The sequence below is a fragment of the Ailuropoda melanoleuca genome, chromosome 12 (genome assembly GCF_002007445.2).
Source record: "Ailuropoda melanoleuca isolate Jingjing chromosome 12, ASM200744v2, whole genome shotgun sequence".
NCBI lineage: Eukaryota > Metazoa > Chordata > Mammalia > Carnivora > Ursidae > Ailuropoda > Ailuropoda melanoleuca.
The window spans coordinates 53,661,274-53,679,535 of NC_048229.1; the positions used below are offsets into that span (position 1 = coordinate 53,661,274).

Consider the following 18,262-nt stretch of genomic DNA (forward strand, 5'->3'; position numbering starts at 1 on the left):
CACCTCAGGCAAGACCGCCCCCCCACCCCCAGACGCCTACCTGTGTTGGCAGAGACACTGTGTTGGCGGAGGTCCTGCCTGTCCATGGAAATGCTGCCTTCCCCTCCACCTTGACCACCCCTCCAGGTGGGGTTCTTACTATCCCAATCATTCAGTGCTGGGCACAGGGTACCCTATACCAGAGAATGATTCCCCTATGAGGCATTCCTGCTCCCGTGGAAAAGGATTCCTGCCTTCAAGGAGCTGGGTGGGCAGGAGAAGGGAGGAAAACGGAAGCAGCCTCGTCCTCCACGCGGCACAAGAGAGCCCCCAGAGCTCTCCTTGCCCCTTCGACGCCATCCTTTGCCAAGTTGTGAGTGGGGGATCTGTGACAGTGCTGAGTGCTGAGGACAGAGCCACCTGAGACAGCTCTCTGCCCTCCAGGGCACACAGGCTGGGGCAAGAGAGTGACCAGGAGATAGACGAGGACCTTACCACGAGGTCAGTGTAGTGAGCAGCCTGCCTGGGGCACTGTGCCCACTCTAGTCGGCAGGGCCTGGTGGCATTGGGCTCAAGGCTCCCTGGTGGCCCCAGATGGCCAGGTGAGCCTGATATGACCTGCTCTGCTCCAGTTTCTACCTCAAGTTGGGAGTCTCCCTCTGCGGGAGCAGCTCGGGACTCCAGAGCTGGTGTGGTACCCTGGTGGCGTGTATCAGTTTCCCAGGGCTGTCATACCCAAGTGCCACACACTGGGTGTCTTAAAACAGCAGGAATTTATTCTTGTGCATTTCAGAGGCTGCAAGTCTAAAGTCAAGGCTTTGGTAGGGCCACATGCCCTCAGAAGGCTGCATCGTTCCAGTCTCTGCCTCTCTTGTTACATGGCCTTCTGTGTGTCTTCTCTTCTTAGAATGACACAGGTCACTTTGGATTAAGAACCCCGTCTACCCCAGTATGACTTTGTTTTAATTTATCTGTGAAGATGCTATTTCCAAACAAGGTTACATTCACAGGTGCTCGGGGTTAGGAACTCAACTTATCTTTTGGGGAGACGCATTTCATCCTACAACAGGGTTTGCAATGGGGTTTGCCCTCTGTGGCTGAGCCTGGGCAGTCACTCCCAGGGAGAGTGGTTTTTACTGCTTCCCGGGAAAGAAATGGTGGACCTGCTGTCCTACCTCTTTGGAGACCCTGAAGTGCAGGTTTTGCCCCTTCTCTTTGTAGAGAGACACAAAGAGCCAGCAAACAGGATTTTTAACAAGTGGGACTTGAAGTAGATTTGTGGCTGTTTCTTGCGCTCCTTTATAGCTCCCATGAATTCCACCCTGGAAAGGGACAAAGGGACTTGGGCTGACCCTACTTGAAAGCAATGGGCATGGTCTCTTGGTCCCGGAATTCTCAGAAGGAAGAATCCATACGAGCCTCCTACACGGCTCTCAGCCCCACCATGCGATGTCCTCCAAGTCCCTGTTGCAGGGGCCAAAGCCTTGCTTCTCTCTCATCTCTCTCCCTGTCTCTCTGCCCCCTCCCCTCCTGTGGGCCTCAGGGTACAGCTTGTTCCTGGTGGCAGCCCACGAGTTTGGCCACGCGATGGGGCTGGAGCACTCCGAGGACCCTGGAGCCCTGATGGCGCCCATTTACACGTACACCAAGAACTTCCGCCTGTCCCATGACGACATCAAGGGCATTCAAGAGCTCTATGGTAACCCTCTGCGTGGGGGCCTCCGGATGGGGGGTTGGGGAGGTCCTGCAGCCTGGGATGGAGGCCCAGGACTCCCCAGGACGGCAGGAGACAAAGGCAGGAGGCAGGAGTGTTGATCTGTTCTGGGGATAGCTGAGCAACCCTCCCAGGGTTAGTCCCTTCCCTTTGGATGGTCCTTTTCCTTTCCAAATACCACCACCATTCATGACGCTCTCGGCTGCCCGGAGCTGCCGCCTGAGCTCGGCAGGGGAGAAGCCGGCTTCCCATTTTCTCGGTGAGTAAACGGAGGCCCGAAGAAGGTGACCCTCCTGGCCCAGGGTCACCAGGCTTCAAGCACCAAGTTAGGTTTAGAATCCAGGACAAAGAGCCAAACACAGGGCAGAACTGCCCAGCATATGGAAAGACCCTGACGACACAGGGGGTGAAAGTGTCTAGTTTTCTTACTGATTCTTTTATTTTAACGTGTAATAGGCAGAATTCAACCGAAGCTTGAAACCAGTGCTTTATTTATTAATACTTAAAATGAGACTAGAGTGGTGGGTCCTTTAAAAAAAAAAAAAAAAGTAGCTGTAAAGTGGTTCTGGACCAAGTCACAGTAGTGGAAATGGTGCTGGGAGACAGAGCTGCAGGCACACGGATTTGGGAAAGAACACCAGATTGAGGGAGAGACACCGAGTTCGAGTGTGTCTGCCACTCACGGGGAGCAAGAGGTGAAGCAGGTCTTTACCTCCCTGGACTCGGTTTCCCCATCTCTAAGCTGTGGCCGGTTGCCATGAGGAGCAAAGGGATGGATCCTTGAGAGAGTGCCACATACCAGATGCTGGACATAGAGGCGGCCGCTGATGGCCCTGGCTCTCCTGCGGGCTTAAGAACCTGAGCTTTGGGTTTGAATGGTTGGGCGAGTCACTCAACTTTTGTGGGCCTCAGTTTCCTCATCTGTAAAATGGGAGTAGTAACGGTGCCTCCCTGCCCGGGATGTGATGAGACTCGGTTTGGGTGACGTCAGCAAAGAGCATTTGTCACGTACCAGGTGCTCAGATTCTGGTTTCTCTTTAATGTCTTTCCCCCACGTCCAAGCATCATCTCTGTGTCTCCCGTGGCCTCACTCCAAGGCCAGAATACTATTTCTTCGGACGTTTTGCAGGCTGGGTGGGCAGCCCTGGGGGCTTAGCGTGGTGGGGAGAGCCCCTGGAGCTGGGCAGAGTCTGAGGTTGCATCCTCCTCCTCCAGGGGCCTCCCCTGACACTGGCACGGGCACCGGCCCCACTCCAACTCTGGGACCCATCACTCCTGAGATCTGCAAGCAGGACGTTGTCTTTGATGGCATCTCTCAGATCCGCGGGGAGATCTTCTTCTTCAAGGACCGGTGAGTGTGGGAGCTTGCTTCTTGTCCTTGCCTTCTGCCCGTTCCCCATTATTCTTGTGCCCCCGGCCCTTGGTCAGGGAGCCCACTGGGGGCTTCACAGAATGGCCTGTGTAGACAGTCGTCCCGTGTATCACACAGCCTCCAGATGTCAGTGGCTTACCGCAATGGACATTTCTTTTGCTCTCTCCTAATCTGTGGGTCTGCTAGGTGTCTGGGCTTCAGGCTGCGGTTGGGTTCGGCTATGTTCTACATGTCACTCATTCCCCTGGGGTTAGCAGCTGCTCATGGCAGATGACGAGCACGAGAGGCCAAATCAAACCACACAAGCACATTTAAAGCCTCTGCTGACTTCATGTCTGAGAATATTCCATTGACTGAAGCAAATCACATGGCCAGGCCCAACACCTACTGTAGAGGGGGGTGCCGTGAGGTCACATGGCAAACCCACATGGATGTAGAATTCTAAAATAGGGGTGGAGGGAAGAATTAGGAACAATAATCCAGGCTCCCACAGGCTTTCTCCCGGAATGGCCTTGACCCCAGATAGCCAAATCATTCTTTGTAGGAGGAGCAAGTAGCCGCAGGGGAGAGGTGGTACACTTCGTGCTAGAGATAAAGGCCCTGACTCAGTCAACCAAGAGCTGAGACTCACCCAGCTGCCCTAGCCCTCCCAGAGAATGGCACGCAGTATCTAGGACTGCATTAAAGGGTCTATCCATCATCTATCCATCCATCATCCTTTATCTACTATCCATTAGTCTGTCATCATCCATCCATCCATTCATCCATCCATCCATTCATCCATCCATCCATCCATCCATCTATCCATCATCCATCCATCCATTCAGTGTGATAGTTGACAGAATGGGCTCTGGACCCAGATTGCCTGGGTTGGAATCCGGGACCTGCTACTTACTGGTTGTATGATTATAGGCACGTTAATTATGTGTTTCCATTGTACCTCGATTTCCTCATCTATAAAATTCTAACCTATTTCATGGGGCTGTTGTAGGGATTCGATGCTGTAAGATTAGATGCTTAGAATAATGCCTGACACAGGGTGAGTGTATTCGATCATATTAGCTAATATTGTCAACAAACAATTATTTGGCGCCTCCCGTGCCAGCTACTTTGCTTTAGAGCTGGGGGTGGGAGATGCTGTGCTGGGAGCAGAGGGGCCACCTAATGCCTGGAGTAGCATTCTCAAAGAGAGGTCCGTGGCCTCCTATACCAGAGCCCCCTAGGATGTGAATGTTAGGAGTGTGGCCTCTGCGCCCAGCCCCAGGCCCTCTGACTGAAATCTCTGGTAGTGGGCCCTAGGCATCTGCATTTTCGCCAATTCCCCTATGAGTCTTATGCACATTGAAATGTGAGCAGCCTCAGTCAGGTCTGGGAAACAGAGGCAGGGATTGCTGATGGCAGTCCACAGCTGAATAAAAGGAACAGAGTTGCAGACGCATTTGGAAAATGCTTGCCTGGACACCTGCGAGTGTCCAGGGCCTTTAAAGGAGCAGCAGATCCGGGAGGGAGTGACGAGCTGAGAGGCTGGCAGGGTGTTTGGGTCAGGGGGCCCTGCAGGACCTGAGCCACAGAGATGTGAGAATTCCTGGCTTGGGGGAGGGACGGAGGGAGCCTGATGAGGCTGGTAGATGTTTCGTGAACTTTCGTGAACCACCTTCTCCTCTGCTCCAGGCATTGGGCTGGGTGCTGGGGGGTAGATGCCCCTGCTTTTTGCAGAGTCTTCTGGCCAACAGGGAGATGGCCAAAATGCAGAGAGAGAGAGGAGACTCAAAATGCAGTGAGAAGTCAGGTACCATGGGGCCCCACTGCCCAGCACTGTCCTTAGCCTGGAGCACTTCCCACTGATGAGGCCCTGACCTCATTCGGAGCTGAGACCTGCAGCGGATCTAGGAAAGGGTGCAGAGCCCAGGCCCGGGTTTGGAGCCATCCCCTAATTCTAAAGGATGCTGATGAGTGTTTGATGGGTTTGTTGAATTAACCAGTAAATATTTAAGCACCGGACATGTGCAAAAATGGGTGGTAGGCACTGGAGGGATGAGAAGGGTCATAGTACAAGAAAATTAAACTCAAAACCAGATCTGGGTTTGAATCCTGGTGATACCATAATCTCTCTGAGCTTCATTTGCCAAATAAGGATGGTGGTACCTTCCTGCGGCGAGATGTTCTGGCTGCAGGTAACAGGGAACCCTGCTCAGACCACCTTACACAGCAGAGAGGAACTGCTCTCATCTGGTATGAAGTCCAGAGGTGGGGCTGCCTCCAGGGGCAGAAGGAGGCTCAGTGACTCAGTGATGTCTTTGTCCACTGCCATCCTCTGCATTGATTTCCCCTCAAGGCTGGGTCCCTCATGGTCACACAGTGACTGCCAGGGACCATGGAGGCTGCAGGCTTCCTTGGCCGCATCCCGCGGGAAAGCGAGAGGTTCTCCAGCTGTGAATTACAAGTCTGTCTGTTCAATCTCGTTGGGCCCACATGAATCATATAGTAACTGCTGAATCAATGCCCATTGCCAAGAAATGCTAAGCTCTGAGAGGCTTAGACCAGTGGTTCTCGAACGCTGGCATGCATTCGGATCATCTGGAAGGCTTATTAGAACAGATTGCTGGGCCCCAAGCCCAGAGAGTCTGGTGCACAGGTCTCGAGTGGGACCCAACAAAGTTGTGTTTCCCAGTTCCCACACGATGATCCTGCTGTTGGTCTGGGGACCATACTTGGAGACCAGTGGCTTAAGCTCATCAGAATGGGGATGGGGTCCACTGGCGGGTGAGCTTATGACACACAAAGTTCTTGGCACTTACTAAGCCCTCCATAAATAATAATAGCTCTCACCCTTGCCAAAGTGCATGAGTCCATTCCATTTCAGTTCAGGAAATACTTTGAGTACCATTGGCCCCTGCCTCAGTGGACCTCTGATCTAGTAAGAGACATAAGACATTTTTAAAAACAATCAAACTATTCCAAGGCACACAGTGTTAAAAGGCTCAGAGGAGGAAGAATATGGTATGGACAGAGGTAGTTAGGGAAGGCTTCCTGGAGGAGGGAGCAAAAATGTGGCATCTCAGCCCTGGCATCTTGCAGAAGGGGCTCTGCCCATTCTCCAGTCCTTCTCCAATGTGCCTTTGACCTTGCCTCCGCCTCTGAGGGCATCATCAATGGGAAGCTTTTGAGTGGGCTTGGGAAGGCATCTGTGGGAACAGCGGCAGAGTGACTGAAGGTGTGGTTTCCTGTGTCCCCCGCCCCCCACCCCAGGTTCATTTGGCGGACAGTGACGCCACGGAACAAGCCCATGGGGCCCCTGCTGGTAGCCACATTCTGGCCTGAGCTTCCGGAAAAGATAGATGCTGTGTACGAGGCCCCACAGGAGGAGAAGGCTGTGTTCTTTGCAGGTGTGTGGGAAGGGCTCTGCCTCACCCTCGGCTCCCCGGGGCCCTGCACCATGGTTCCTGTGCACCTGTGGGCGCTCCCTCTCCTTTCTGGATCTGTTCTTTCAACCATCAGTTCCGAAAGCATGGGCTGCATCTGGGAGATTGGCTCAGACACCCAGCATCAAACAGCACTAGCCCACAGAGTGGACATTCCATTACCTTTTAATTTTCAGTCCTTCTAGAAGGAAATCCTTCCTCTTCTAGAAGGAAAATCACAGTTCAGGGTCGGCACCTCCAACACTTTTCCGATGCTAGAGCCTTTGGCAGGCAACAATTTTAGCCAGAACTTTTTAAATGGCGATGTCATTTTTAACATTTAAAATGAATTTATTTCCAAAAGATAAATGTCTTTCTATGGATTTCAAGATAAATGGCTTGAAGGCAAAATATAAAAAATAGTACGGAAAGTAGGTGGTATAAACGATCAAGGTAGGGTCACGTGGCCAACACTGGGGAAACCCTGCTCCTTCAGCATTCATCTGAACCTACCATGTGCCAGGGCCCAGGCCGTGCCCCCACGGAGCTCACAGGCTAGTGGGGGAGACGGGAAAGCAGGCTTTCGTGCAGAGATGTAGTAAGGGTGTGGCAGGGGAGGGAGGGCCGTCAGGAGCCTGCTCTGGTCTGAGGTGTGGGCACAGGGACAGCTTCCTGGGGCAGCCAGAGGCTCGGCCACATAACAGGTGTATGTTCCACCAGCCAACGCCCCATCCTCATCCGTTCCAGAGCAGTCCTGGACCGGGGCGCCAGTTAGGAAAAGGCCTTCATGGCAGGTGTGGCAATTAGCATACCTGGCTTGGGGAGCGAGCAAGGGCTGCAGGGACCCCACCGCTCCCACTCACCTCCTTGGCCAGGCAACTTCTCTAAGCAGTTTGTAAAACCATATATGCGAGTCCCGATTCTGGGCACTGAACCGGAAGGGAGCAGGACCCCATGTCCCCGTGGAGAATGGCCACAGTGGGGTCCCTGACAGACAGATGATGGGAGGAACAGGCCAGGCTGAGGGATTTCAGCACCAGCCACCAACACAGCCTTTGCTTCCGCCCCAGGGAATGAATACTGGGTCTATTCAGCCAGCACCCTGGAGCGAGGGTACCCCAAGCCGCTGACCAGCCTGGGGCTGCCCCCTGATGTTCAACGTGTGGATGCTGCGTTTAATTGGAGCAAGAACAAGAAGACCTACATCTTTGCGGGAGACAAGTTCTGGAGGTAAGGGGTTGGCGGTGAGGGCGCGGTGGCGGAGAGGCGGGGTGGCGGAGAGGCGGGGTGCGGGCGTAGAAAGGAGAACAGCCCAGCCAGCTGCGTGGACGTGGAGAAGACACTCTGTGGTTTCCTGTTTCCTGGGTCAAGGTCGGTGGTCTGGGGCCATGGATACCTGCTCTCTGGCCTCTAACCTGCCAGAGTTGCAGGGGCCTCCGAGAGGTCCCCGAAGGGTGAACATCCCTGTGCATGTTGCTGGTATGGGGCTGGTCAGAACCTCCTTTCCTTCTCTGAAGTCTGTCGATGGGGCCCATGTCTGCCTGGTCTGGAGCCTCCCATTTGGGGGTGACTCGCTGCAGAAGGGGATAATAAAAATAAAGCTCACAGCTGCTACTACTGATGCTATATGCCAGATACTATTTCAAGGGCTTTGTGAGATTAGTATTGTTACTATCATTCCCATTTTGCAGATGAGGGAAGTGGGGTTCAGAGAGGTTAAGTGTCTAGCTTAAAATCACACAGCCATGTCGTGGCAGGTTGGGATTTGAACCTTGGAATTCTGGCTCCCAGAGAACATGCTGTTTATTCTTCACTGGTCTATACCGTACGTGAGATAGCGGGGTCCTCAGAAATAGGGGTCGTGAAGGCAGGGAGTGCAGAGGACAAAATATGATGAAGACAGAGGTGGGTGCACCAGCTGTCCGCAGGAGCCTCCAAATCAGGCCCCCCGGGAAGCAGCAGGCACCCTCTGGTGTGTCTGACACGGACCCAGTATCTGTGGGTGCAGACTGGCAGGGGGCCAGTTCGGAAGCAGATAGCTCCCTATCAGAAGAAAAGGGTTCAATTCCAAGAGGCCACGGTCAGGGCTACGGGTCAGGGAGCCCAATATCCAAGGGCGGTCAGTGGAAGGCCGCCTGGACTTGGAGTTTGATTATAATTCTTCACATTTCCCAGACAAGGAAACTATGGCCCAAAGAAATTAAATAACTTGGTGTACGTTACTTAAATGCAAGTGTGTGGACCACAGGGCCAGGATGATAACCCCGTCTCCTGTCCCCGAACCCCACGTCCCGCCATGGTACCCTCGGGGTCATTCAGTCAGTGGGAAGGGGTGGGGGGTGCAGGGGCTGGTTCCTGCATTCCTGCTGTGGCTGCTGCTTCATCTGGGCCCCTTGTCTGCCCTGGAACAGTCCAGCTTCCCTCCCAGGCCTCTCTTTTCTCCCCCTTCCCTGCTCCCCGCCCCCAGCTGCCCTGCATTCAGAAGTTGGTTGCCTGTGTCAGGGAGGAATTCCAGACACATTGCTAAGACACTTAGCAACTCACGCTGATGGATATCTCAAGCCTCAAGAAAGAACACAGTCAGCCAGGAAACCTCGGAGCGGGCTTTCCGCCCACAGCTCCGGAACACTCCTCAGCACGAGCACGAACTACGAACGGCATCTCAGGGTGGCAGGCACCCTGAATCTCCAAATCTTAGAGTGTGGACGGTGAGAGGCACAGACACACAGAAACGTGATTCTCAGAATCAAATCATAAAGACTACAGTCTATGATTCATGGTGTGGGAAGGACTTCTCTAACCGCCCTCCAGTGCCCCCTGTGGACGTAAACACATAGGACAGATGTAGGCACGTGTGAACACAAGTGTGTGCATGCACGCAGGCGCGGGCTGTGGTGATGCCTTGCTGGGTTTCGGGCAGGGTTACCTGCTTCCCAGTCCCTTTCTGTAACAAGCCCACCTTCCAAAGCTGGGGTCCAGGATGCCCTGCTGTAGGTCAGTGACACTTAAATGCAGCAGAGCCGAAGTCCTTATCCAAAGCTCAGGACTGGGTTTCCAGAAGAGACAGATATGTCTCCTAAAAGAGGTGGCTGATGAACTTGAGACATTGTTATTGGAGGTCAGTCTGCAGAGGCCCCGGAGGAGAACAGAGAACCCCCGATGACAGATGCAAGCATCTGCCTCCAGCCTGGCATCCCCTAGTTTATGCCAGGGAATACTCAGGCCCTACTTCTGGAAGCTTCCACAAATATTCAGTATCTCCTATGTACCAGGCACTTAGCTGAGTGCTGGGAGGCAGTGATCAAGAACTTGTCACACTTTTCCTTGTGGAGCTTATGAGAGAATGAGGGAAACAGACGTACATGCATTTCACCTTTATTTCTTATTTAAGGTAGATACTATTATTAGTCCCATTTTCCAGGTATAGAAACTGAGGCTGAAGTGTCTCAAGGATAAGCTTGAGACCCATGGAAAAGCTGGGATGCAAGTGTCTGTGATTTGTTTTTTAAAGATTTTATTTATTTATTTGACAGATAGTGAGAGAAGAAACACAAGCAGGGAGAGTAGGAGAGGGAGAAGCAGGCTCCCTGTTGAGCTCGGAGCCTGATGTGGGGCTGGATCCCAGGACCCCGGGATCATGACCTGAGCCAAAGGCAGACACTATGACGAGCCACACAGGCGCCCCAAAAGAAACTTTTAAGACAGCCAGCAGGAAACACTGCGGGAGCTTGGGGACAGAGAGCTAAATGAAGAGATTTAGGCCCCTGCAAAGCCAGCACCTTCTGATGCCATGATACCGTGTTCTTCCCAGAGGAAAAGAACTTGGAGGCAAATTGGTTCACTTCTCTGAGCCTTGGTTTCCGCATCTATAAAATGGGATTGCTTCCTGCCTTGCCCGCCCTCTGTGAGCAGACTGGACACAAGCAGAGGACACACAGCTCCAAGCGGGGGCGTTGGGAGGCGATGTGGGTGGAGTGCTGGGACTCTGGGCTGCAAACTTGGCTTTGGGATGCCAGGTCATGAGGAAGCATGTTAGGTTTTGCAAGCAGCCTTATGATGCAGCTGGGGTCAAGGAAGGCTTTTCTGGCAGTTCTCAGGGTGACAGGGAGAGGGGGAAGTGAAGCCCCCTGCAGAATGGAACTTACAGGGGAAGCTGTTGTTGGTGTCTCGGGCCAGGGTGGTCGGGCTGGCCATGGGGACGAGGATCCACTCTCAGGCACAGCAGCAGAAAGCCTGGCTGTCACCAGAACGGCATTCAAACATGGGTCTGTCTAGAAAATGAGCTCCACAAGAACAAAACGTTATCTTGATTCATGCACTATCCACAGGCAGACGGAGGGAGAGCTCATTAAATATTTAGGGAACAATGAATAGGTTGAGTGTAAGTAGAGAAGCAAAGGAATCAAAGTGACCCAAGCATTTAAAAAATTCTCCCCAAAATGAAAAAGGTGGTGGCATTGCTAGCCCGGAAGAAGAATATGCCAGCTAATACTCAGGGTATTTACCTGGATAAAGGGCACGGCCCAGCATAACTACTCACCCTGGTGGCTGTAGCAGGGACGGGAGTGGCGGGAGGCCCGCCTGGTGACTAACAGGGCTCGGACTCCCGCACTGCCTTGCAGTGTAACCTGGCCGTGCCAGGTGAGATCATCTCCCAGGGTGTGGGTTGTCACTCCACCTGATGGATAAAGAAGCAGCAGTTCAAGCCTCTCAGTGAAAGACTGCGTAGGCTGTAACCTATCCTTGGGCTCCTAGTCCAGTTCTCCTCATACCCCAGCACACAGCAGGGATCAGAGTTTATAAAGGGACTAACATTTCCCAAATACTTACCGAGTAGCAGATACAGAGACAAGCAGTTTGCATACATTCTTTCATTTCTTCTACCGGTTAATTAAAAACATTAACTACAGCCCCATTTTACAGGTGGTAAAATGGAGGTTCAGAGAGCAGCTTGCAGCCCTGGAGCCAGACAGGCCCGGGTTGGATTACCACTTGGAAGCTGGGTGCCCCTTCGAAGCCTCTGGTCTGTAAAATGGGTATCACGGTATAACCATGTCCTGGCATTGTCACAAGAATTGACTGAGAAAGTATACGGAAAGCGGTTAACACACCGCTTTACATGTTAGCGGTAATCACAAAATTGTTTTTACGGGATTGTTTAAGGTCATGTAATTCATGAGTAGTGGGGTTGGGACCCGGACCCCAGTCTGACTGCCTGGCTTTCCTTTGCAGCTGGCGGCCTCCCAGCAGGGCTAGGTCTGGTTTCCCAGGCTCAGCCAGGACCCGGCAGCTGGGCCCTCCCAGCCGGGTTTGGAGGAGGGCTGGCCTCTAGGGAGGTGCCGTGGGTTCCTCATAGCCATTTGCTTGCAGGTACAACGAAGTAAAGAAGAAGATGGATCCTGGCTTCCCCAAGCTCATCGGTGATGCCTGGAACGCCATCCCCGATAACCTGGACGCCGTGGTGGACCTGCAGGGCAGTGGTGAGTTGCCCAGGCCCCTGTCCGCTTTCTAGGACATGCCTCCCCACCCCCAGCCCCGGCCCAGCTCCGCACAAGCACACACTCCCTCATTGTGCAGGGAGGCAGGCGGTGCTCGGTGGGGAAAACAAACCAGCCCCTTCAGCCCGGTGCTGGGAAGGCATCCAGACCCCTGACCTCTGCTCACTTAGCCGGCTCCAGGCAGTAAGACCCAGAAAGGCCCCTCACAGCTGCAGGGCCTGGAGCCAGGGAAGGGGAGGGCAGGAGACCGGCTCGAACAAGAGACGTGGGCTCTGTGCCCTGGATTCATTCTGGGGTTTGGTCCAGGCCCTTTCAGTTTCCACAGGAGGCCTTGTGACTGCTTCCCATTAGCAGAAGGATGGCTTCATTTGAGACAGGACAGATTGGGTCATGCCCTGTGGCTGATGTGGCAGAGATCTCCCATTCGCCGGTCCCTCGCTGAATAAAATACAATCAGTATCAGCAAGGGATAGCTTTTGGAGTCTGCAAACCATATTCCCGAGGAGGCTTCTGGGAGGTCTGCAGGGGCCTGGAAAGGGGTCCGTTTTGGCTTTTCAGAAGAGGTTGCAATTAAATTCCACAAAGATTTCTTTTGAGCCCCTATCTTATGCGAAGCACATGGCCCTAACCTGCCATGGCGAAAGGTCTCACATGTCCAAGAAAGAGCAGTGTATCATCGAGGGGCTCAATGGGTCAAGGGTAGGTCAAGGATTATCTTCAAGAATCAACTTCTAGGGAGCACCCACTATGTGCCGGGCTTTTCAAGGAAGTAAACGAGGTCATGTACGCCAGGAGCCACACAGTTGAAAGCTCATGGGGGCCAGGCCAGTAGCGCAGATGCGTGAGGCAGGCCAGGCAGACAGGAGGGAGAGGTGGGGTCTGTGGTAAACCAGAAGGTTCATGGCTCATTACAATCATCTGCTTCTCACAGTTGCTGCAAAAATGGGGGCCCCGTGCAATTAGATCTAGTCTAGCTGTTTAAAAAGGAAGTGAGAAATGTATATTTTCGTGTGAAATTTCCAGATGTTTATATGTTGGCACCTTACTCAGAATTCAGAACAAAACAAAACACTTGTGTGAGCCAAATAAAACCCAGCTGTAGGCCTGACAGGGCTAGGAGTCTCCTGGTTTGCCATCTCTGGTCTATGGGAAGTGCTTCGTTGGTGCCCGTGCTCAGCGGAGAGCTGTTATTTTTATTAATAATAGTGCACGTTATCTGATTTAGTCCTCTCCACAAGCTCTGAGAGGTCAGTGTCTTTATCCCCATCTTCGGGATGAAGAAGCAGAGACTTGGAGAGCTTACTTCCGCAGCCGTTTCCCCTTCCTCTGGTCTCCAAGGGGTCTTCTCTGGTTGAAAAGCTTTTTCCCTATGGCAGGTGACTCTCAAAGCTCCCAGGAGCCTTGCATGTCGGAGGGTGGGGTGATGACAGCTTCCCCTCTTTCTCATCCCAGGTCACAGCTACTTCTTCAAGGGTGCATATTACCTGAAGTTGGAGAACCAAAGTCTGAAGAGTGTGAAATTCGGAAGCATCAAATCCGACTGGCTGGGCTGCTGAGCAGGGTCTGGTTCCCCCAGGCCCTGCCCCTCCGTCGTCTTTTGCCTACCGAGCCCCGAGCACCAGGGAAGGACCTGGATGGGCCTGGCAGCCTTCAGCTCCGTAGTTAATTGGCGTGCTCACCCCTCCCTGGTAATTTAAGGTTCTGGAGAGTGGCTCTGCCCTGTGCCCAAGGAACGGTGCTGACTATACCCCTCCCGGCTGCCCTCACCTCCCCATCTGTATCCCACCAGCCCTCCAGAGCCACCCCCAAAGAGATGCTTTGATATTCTCAATGCAGCCCTGCCTTGGGCTCCCCTGGTGCTCCCACACTTCAGGCTCTTCCCCCGCCACGACTTTCTGTGGCTTACGGCACCCTCAGAGCCAACAGACAGAGACTGTCTCAAGAGGGCACTGGTGGCCCGACAGCCCAGCCTGGCATGGGGCAGTGGGATGGGGCGTGGTCCTGCGGCCGCCCCGCACACCTGGCTTCTCACTGCTGGCTGCCTTAGGACCTCTCCTACCTTAGCGGTACGCTTCGTATGCACTTTGTTCTTTTCTTTCAATTTTTATTTTTCCACTTTGACATGGAATTTCTTGACAGAAGGACTCAGGTTGTCTGAAGTCACTCCGCAATGCATCTCAGCCCACGTGGGGATGGTCACTTGTTCCCTCTGTTAGTACTATGCCCCAACCCCATCACTTCCTCCACTGGCTGGAGGAAAACCAAGCCATGGCTCCCCGCTCAGCCCCGCCCCCCCCCACAGTTCCCCATGGGAAATGTCAACGAGTATGAATAAAGACACCAATAGAGTGGCAGTGTTTGCCGGCTGTTTGTTGCCGAGCCTAGAGAGGGGCCATGGCCCCAGGTGGAGGAAAACAACTTAAAAAGTTTAAATCTCTGCTCCCTTGGGGGGCTCAGGTGACATTTGCTGCAAAGGTCAGAGCTGCCAAAATAAACAGCAAGAGACCCTCCAAGTGGGTGAGCTGGTGCCCCTCTGTCTCCTGGAAAGAGCCTAGAAATAGCAGTGGTTCTCTCACTTTGCTGGCAGGGTCTCGTTCAAGGCTTCCTTCCTTTTTGAGGTCCCTTTCTTCGTGGACAATAAGGCCACTCCTAACGCTACTACTAACAGTGAACAACAGTAACACCCCCTCCGTTACTAGAGCGCTTACTAGGTGCCGGGCACTCGACACACATCACTTGGTTTAACCTCTACAACAACCTAAAGAGGGGGAAGCTATGATCCCCTTCTATATAGAAATCCCGGAGCTGCTGGATAACAAATTGAAGTCCTGGGATTATTTCAGAGGCCCCTTCTGCCTGTCGTAGACTTACTGCTTTAGGCCTCTCATGGTGGGGTTGGCGGGGAAGGGGTCGAAGAGTAGACAGGACTCTCTGGAGGTGACTTGCGTGGGCCAGGAGTCATTTTTTCTCCTCCCTGGGCCCTGCCTGATGGCTCAGGTCCTTGTGGGTCCTGAAGAAACAGACTTCAGTGCAAGTTTCTGGCTGTAGAGCCACACGGGACTGCCAGCCTCTACTTGAAGACCCCCAAGGCTTCTATCATAATTGTCAGACACTATTATTAGCCTGCTCTATTATACTGAGAACATTCAGCTGCTCCATGACAATACCTGAAAGGCGCCATTTGTTGACTGCTTTTCTATGAACGCTACACCTTTTTAAAAAAACTGTTACTGCAATCCTATGGGGCAGAAATTAATCTTTCCCCATTCTTAGATGAGAGTACAAGCTCAGAGAGGGTGCATGAGGAGCTGAAAGCCACACATCTCTCTGGTGGGGTTGGAAGATTTGAGATTCGGCGGTACTAAGCGGGAAGCACTGCTGTGCTCGCGCCCAGACCGATGCTCACCGCGCCCTCTAGCCTGCAGTGAGCAGTTGACCGGTAATTGTAAGTCATTCCCCACCTTCCTCCGCTTCTCAGCACTCAGGGCTTGACCAGCTGACCTCAGGGCCTGTCTTCCCCAGCCCCACCACCAGCCATATAGGTCCAGATAGTCCCCTGAACTTCCTCAGGGTGAAATGGAACCACAGCCCAAATCATTTCCCTTCTCGGGGCCAGGTTCCTCATCAAGTGTGGAAGGCAATAGTTGTTTCTTTTTCTAGTAACAGTATTGGGAAAGCTCAGTTTTCCTTGGGCCATCTCCCACGTCAGTCCATGTTTTGAGGGGAAGATTCCACCCCTTTACCGATCTTTGCGTATACAGGACTCTTTCAGCTGTCACTGACAAACACCCACCTCATACTGGTTTAAGCAAAGCCAAAACATATTCCGGATATCAGACGCATACAACAAAACCCACCCTGGATATAGTAACTCACTTCAATGGAACAGCCTGGCAGTGGCTGGACTGGGGTTCTGTTTATCTGAGTTCTGTATATCCTATTTTACAGAAGGGGCCCACTGAGGCTCATGGAGACCCCGACTTGGCCAGGGGCACTCACAAAGCCCTTAAAAGACAATGCTACTCCAGATGGGCGTGACCCGCAAGCAGAGAACTCTGCCTAAACTGTCTTGGGGTGCCCTGCTCCGAGGGAGAAAGTCACCTCTGGGGGGGGAACTACATGACCAAAGAGGAAGAGCGATACCTAAAGGGGTGTGGCTAAGGCTCAGAGGGGCGGGGCAAGACAGGACAGTGTCTAGGTGACTCGCGCCTGCGCGGAGGCCCCGCAGCAGCACCGCGGGCTGGGACTCGCGTGAAGCTCCCCCTAGGTCTCCGCGGGCGCTCGCTCCCGCGTTCCGCATCCGTCGCGGCGTCTGCTCCGACGCCCGGCTGGGCCATGAGCCAGTGTGCGGAGGCGGCGGCGGTGGCTGCCACCGTGCCGGGCGTAGGCATGGGGAAAGCCGGGCTGCGGCCACCCATGGTGCCCCGCCAGGCGTCCTTCTTCCCGCCGCCTGTGCCCAATCCCTTCGTGCAGCAGACGCGGATGGGCGCCGCGAGGCGTCTCCAGGTGAGGGCGTGGGCCCGAGAGAGGAGAAGGAACCAGGGGAGGGGCGTGGGTCTGACGGTGGAGGCAGATGCAGGGGAGGGAGATGGGACCGAGAGAGGAGGCAGAGCCAGGTGAGGGGCCTGGATCTGACAGGGGGAGGCGGAGCCAGGTGAGAGAGGTGAAGATGTGGGTCTGAGAAAGGAGGCAGATCTAGGTGAAGGATGTGGGTCTGAGAGAGGAGGCAGATCTAGGTGAAGGATGTGGGTCTGGGAGAGGAGGCAGATCCAGGGGAGGAGCCTGGATCTGCGGGGGTCGGGGGAGGGCTGTTGTCTGAGGGAAGTGTGGATATGATGGGGAGGGATCCGAAGTGGGCAGGCGCCAATCTGAGAAGCAAAGACTGGGGAGAAAGAGATGTCGGTCTGCGAGGTGAGGGCTTTTGAAGGGACCATGAGTCTGGAAGGGGCAGAGATGTGGGTATGAGAATTGAGGGCACTTGGAGGATGGTCTGAGGGTGTGTGAGAAGAGAAAATGCAAAGAACATGTGGGTCCGAGAGGCAGGTCCTAAACAAGAGAAAGCTGAGCAGGCCAGTGGCAGAGGAAANTGTGCGGGGGGGGGGGGGGGGCAATCTATAGGAGAGCAGGCTTGGAGAAGTCTTTTTCTTTTTTTCTTTTTCTTTTGCCTTAGGGAAGGAGAGGAGTCAGTCTAGAAGGTGAAGAGTGAGGGAGAAGGCAGAGAACCCAGGTCTGGAATTAGAACAAGTAAGCCTGGGATGATCTAGCTGAGAAAAGACATCAAGGGTAGGAAATCAGAATCTAGAAAACAGGATCATGTGGATCAGCTTAATGTGTTCAGAAGTCTTCACCCCGAATCTGTCCTGAATCAGTCTTCACTCAAACACTTCTAGATTCAATACTTCTCCAAACTTTCTTCCACTGTTAAAAACTGCTAAATACAAAAAGGAAGTTTCCTTTTCTTTCCTTTTTCTTGTAAAATGCTCTTTTACCATTAGCAGTTACAACTCGCTCTGTGGACTTCCTCTTTGGTAAAGTTAGCGATCAAATAACAAGATGGAGTGTGCAAGCTACATTTGTCCTGTGTGTTCTGCATGAAAAAAAGGGTTTTGATGTTTTCCTGTCCATCTCACACATTTCTTTACTTCAGATTTGAAATAGTGTTATTTTTGCATGGCCCGCTTATATGCACTGAGACCATTGTCCTCCACAGTGGAGGCGTGTCAGATTAATGGTAAATGGTCATCTGTTGAAGAAGGGTGTGAGAGAGGAAGAGGAAGATAATGTAGTAATACCTCTTTGTAAAGAAACCAAATGTTTAAAATTTGATCTTCATGTCTTTAAATTGGTAGATGCTCTCTTTGTATCTTAAAACTTCTGAAACACTTGTAAGTACACTAACACTCAAGATTAATTTTAGTCTGATTTGGTCAAATCAGTCATTCTTAAATGTAAGTATGTCTATTTGGCTTCATAGTTTGGAGAGAAGACCAAAGTGGCATATTTACAGGGAGACTAATTGTTGGTGTTTGGTTTTCTTTCTTTTTTTATAGCATGACCTATTCTATTTGGAGAGCACTTTCAGATAGCTCTCCAAAAGCTGCAGTATAATGGAAAGATCACTAGACTTAGTCAGAAAACCTGCTCAAGCCATGCCGCTTATCAGTTCGCTGGATGACTTTGGCCAAGTCACCTAACCTTTCTGAACTTCACTTTCTTCATTTATTAAGTTGGAATAGTCTTACATCAAAGAAGGGTTAAAATTAAGTGACATAATGTTAAAGAATCTGGATTGGTGATC

General features: G+C 52.6%; 2 protein-coding genes across 3 annotated transcripts in view; both read left to right on the forward strand.

Moving 5' to 3' along the window:
- The window catches only part of MMP2 (matrix metallopeptidase 2), a 25,011-nt gene extending 10,693 nt beyond the window's left edge, over positions 1–14,318 (forward strand). For both annotated transcript variants that reach the window (XM_034638693.1, XM_034638691.1), the window contains 6 exons: positions 1,523–1,678; positions 2,909–3,044; positions 6,315–6,451; positions 7,537–7,696; positions 11,837–11,946; positions 13,417–14,318. In XM_034638693.1, coding sequence (XP_034494584.1) covers positions 1,523–1,678; positions 2,909–3,044; positions 6,315–6,451; positions 7,537–7,696; positions 11,837–11,946; positions 13,417–13,520 — 803 coding nt within the window. In that variant the 3' untranslated portion in view covers positions 13,521–14,318. The remainder of the gene's footprint in view (positions 1–1,522; positions 1,679–2,908; positions 3,045–6,314; positions 6,452–7,536; positions 7,697–11,836; positions 11,947–13,416) is intronic.
- A 1,809-nt stretch (positions 14,319–16,127) lies between these two features.
- LPCAT2 (lysophosphatidylcholine acyltransferase 2) overlaps positions 16,128–18,262 on the forward strand; it is a 62,922-nt gene continuing 60,787 nt past the window's right edge. Inside the window, exon 1 of the mRNA XM_002912240.4 lies at positions 16,128–16,470. Within this exon, the coding sequence (XP_002912286.1) occupies positions 16,300–16,470 (171 nt within the window). The 5' untranslated portion in view covers positions 16,128–16,299. The remainder of the gene's footprint in view (positions 16,471–18,262) is intronic.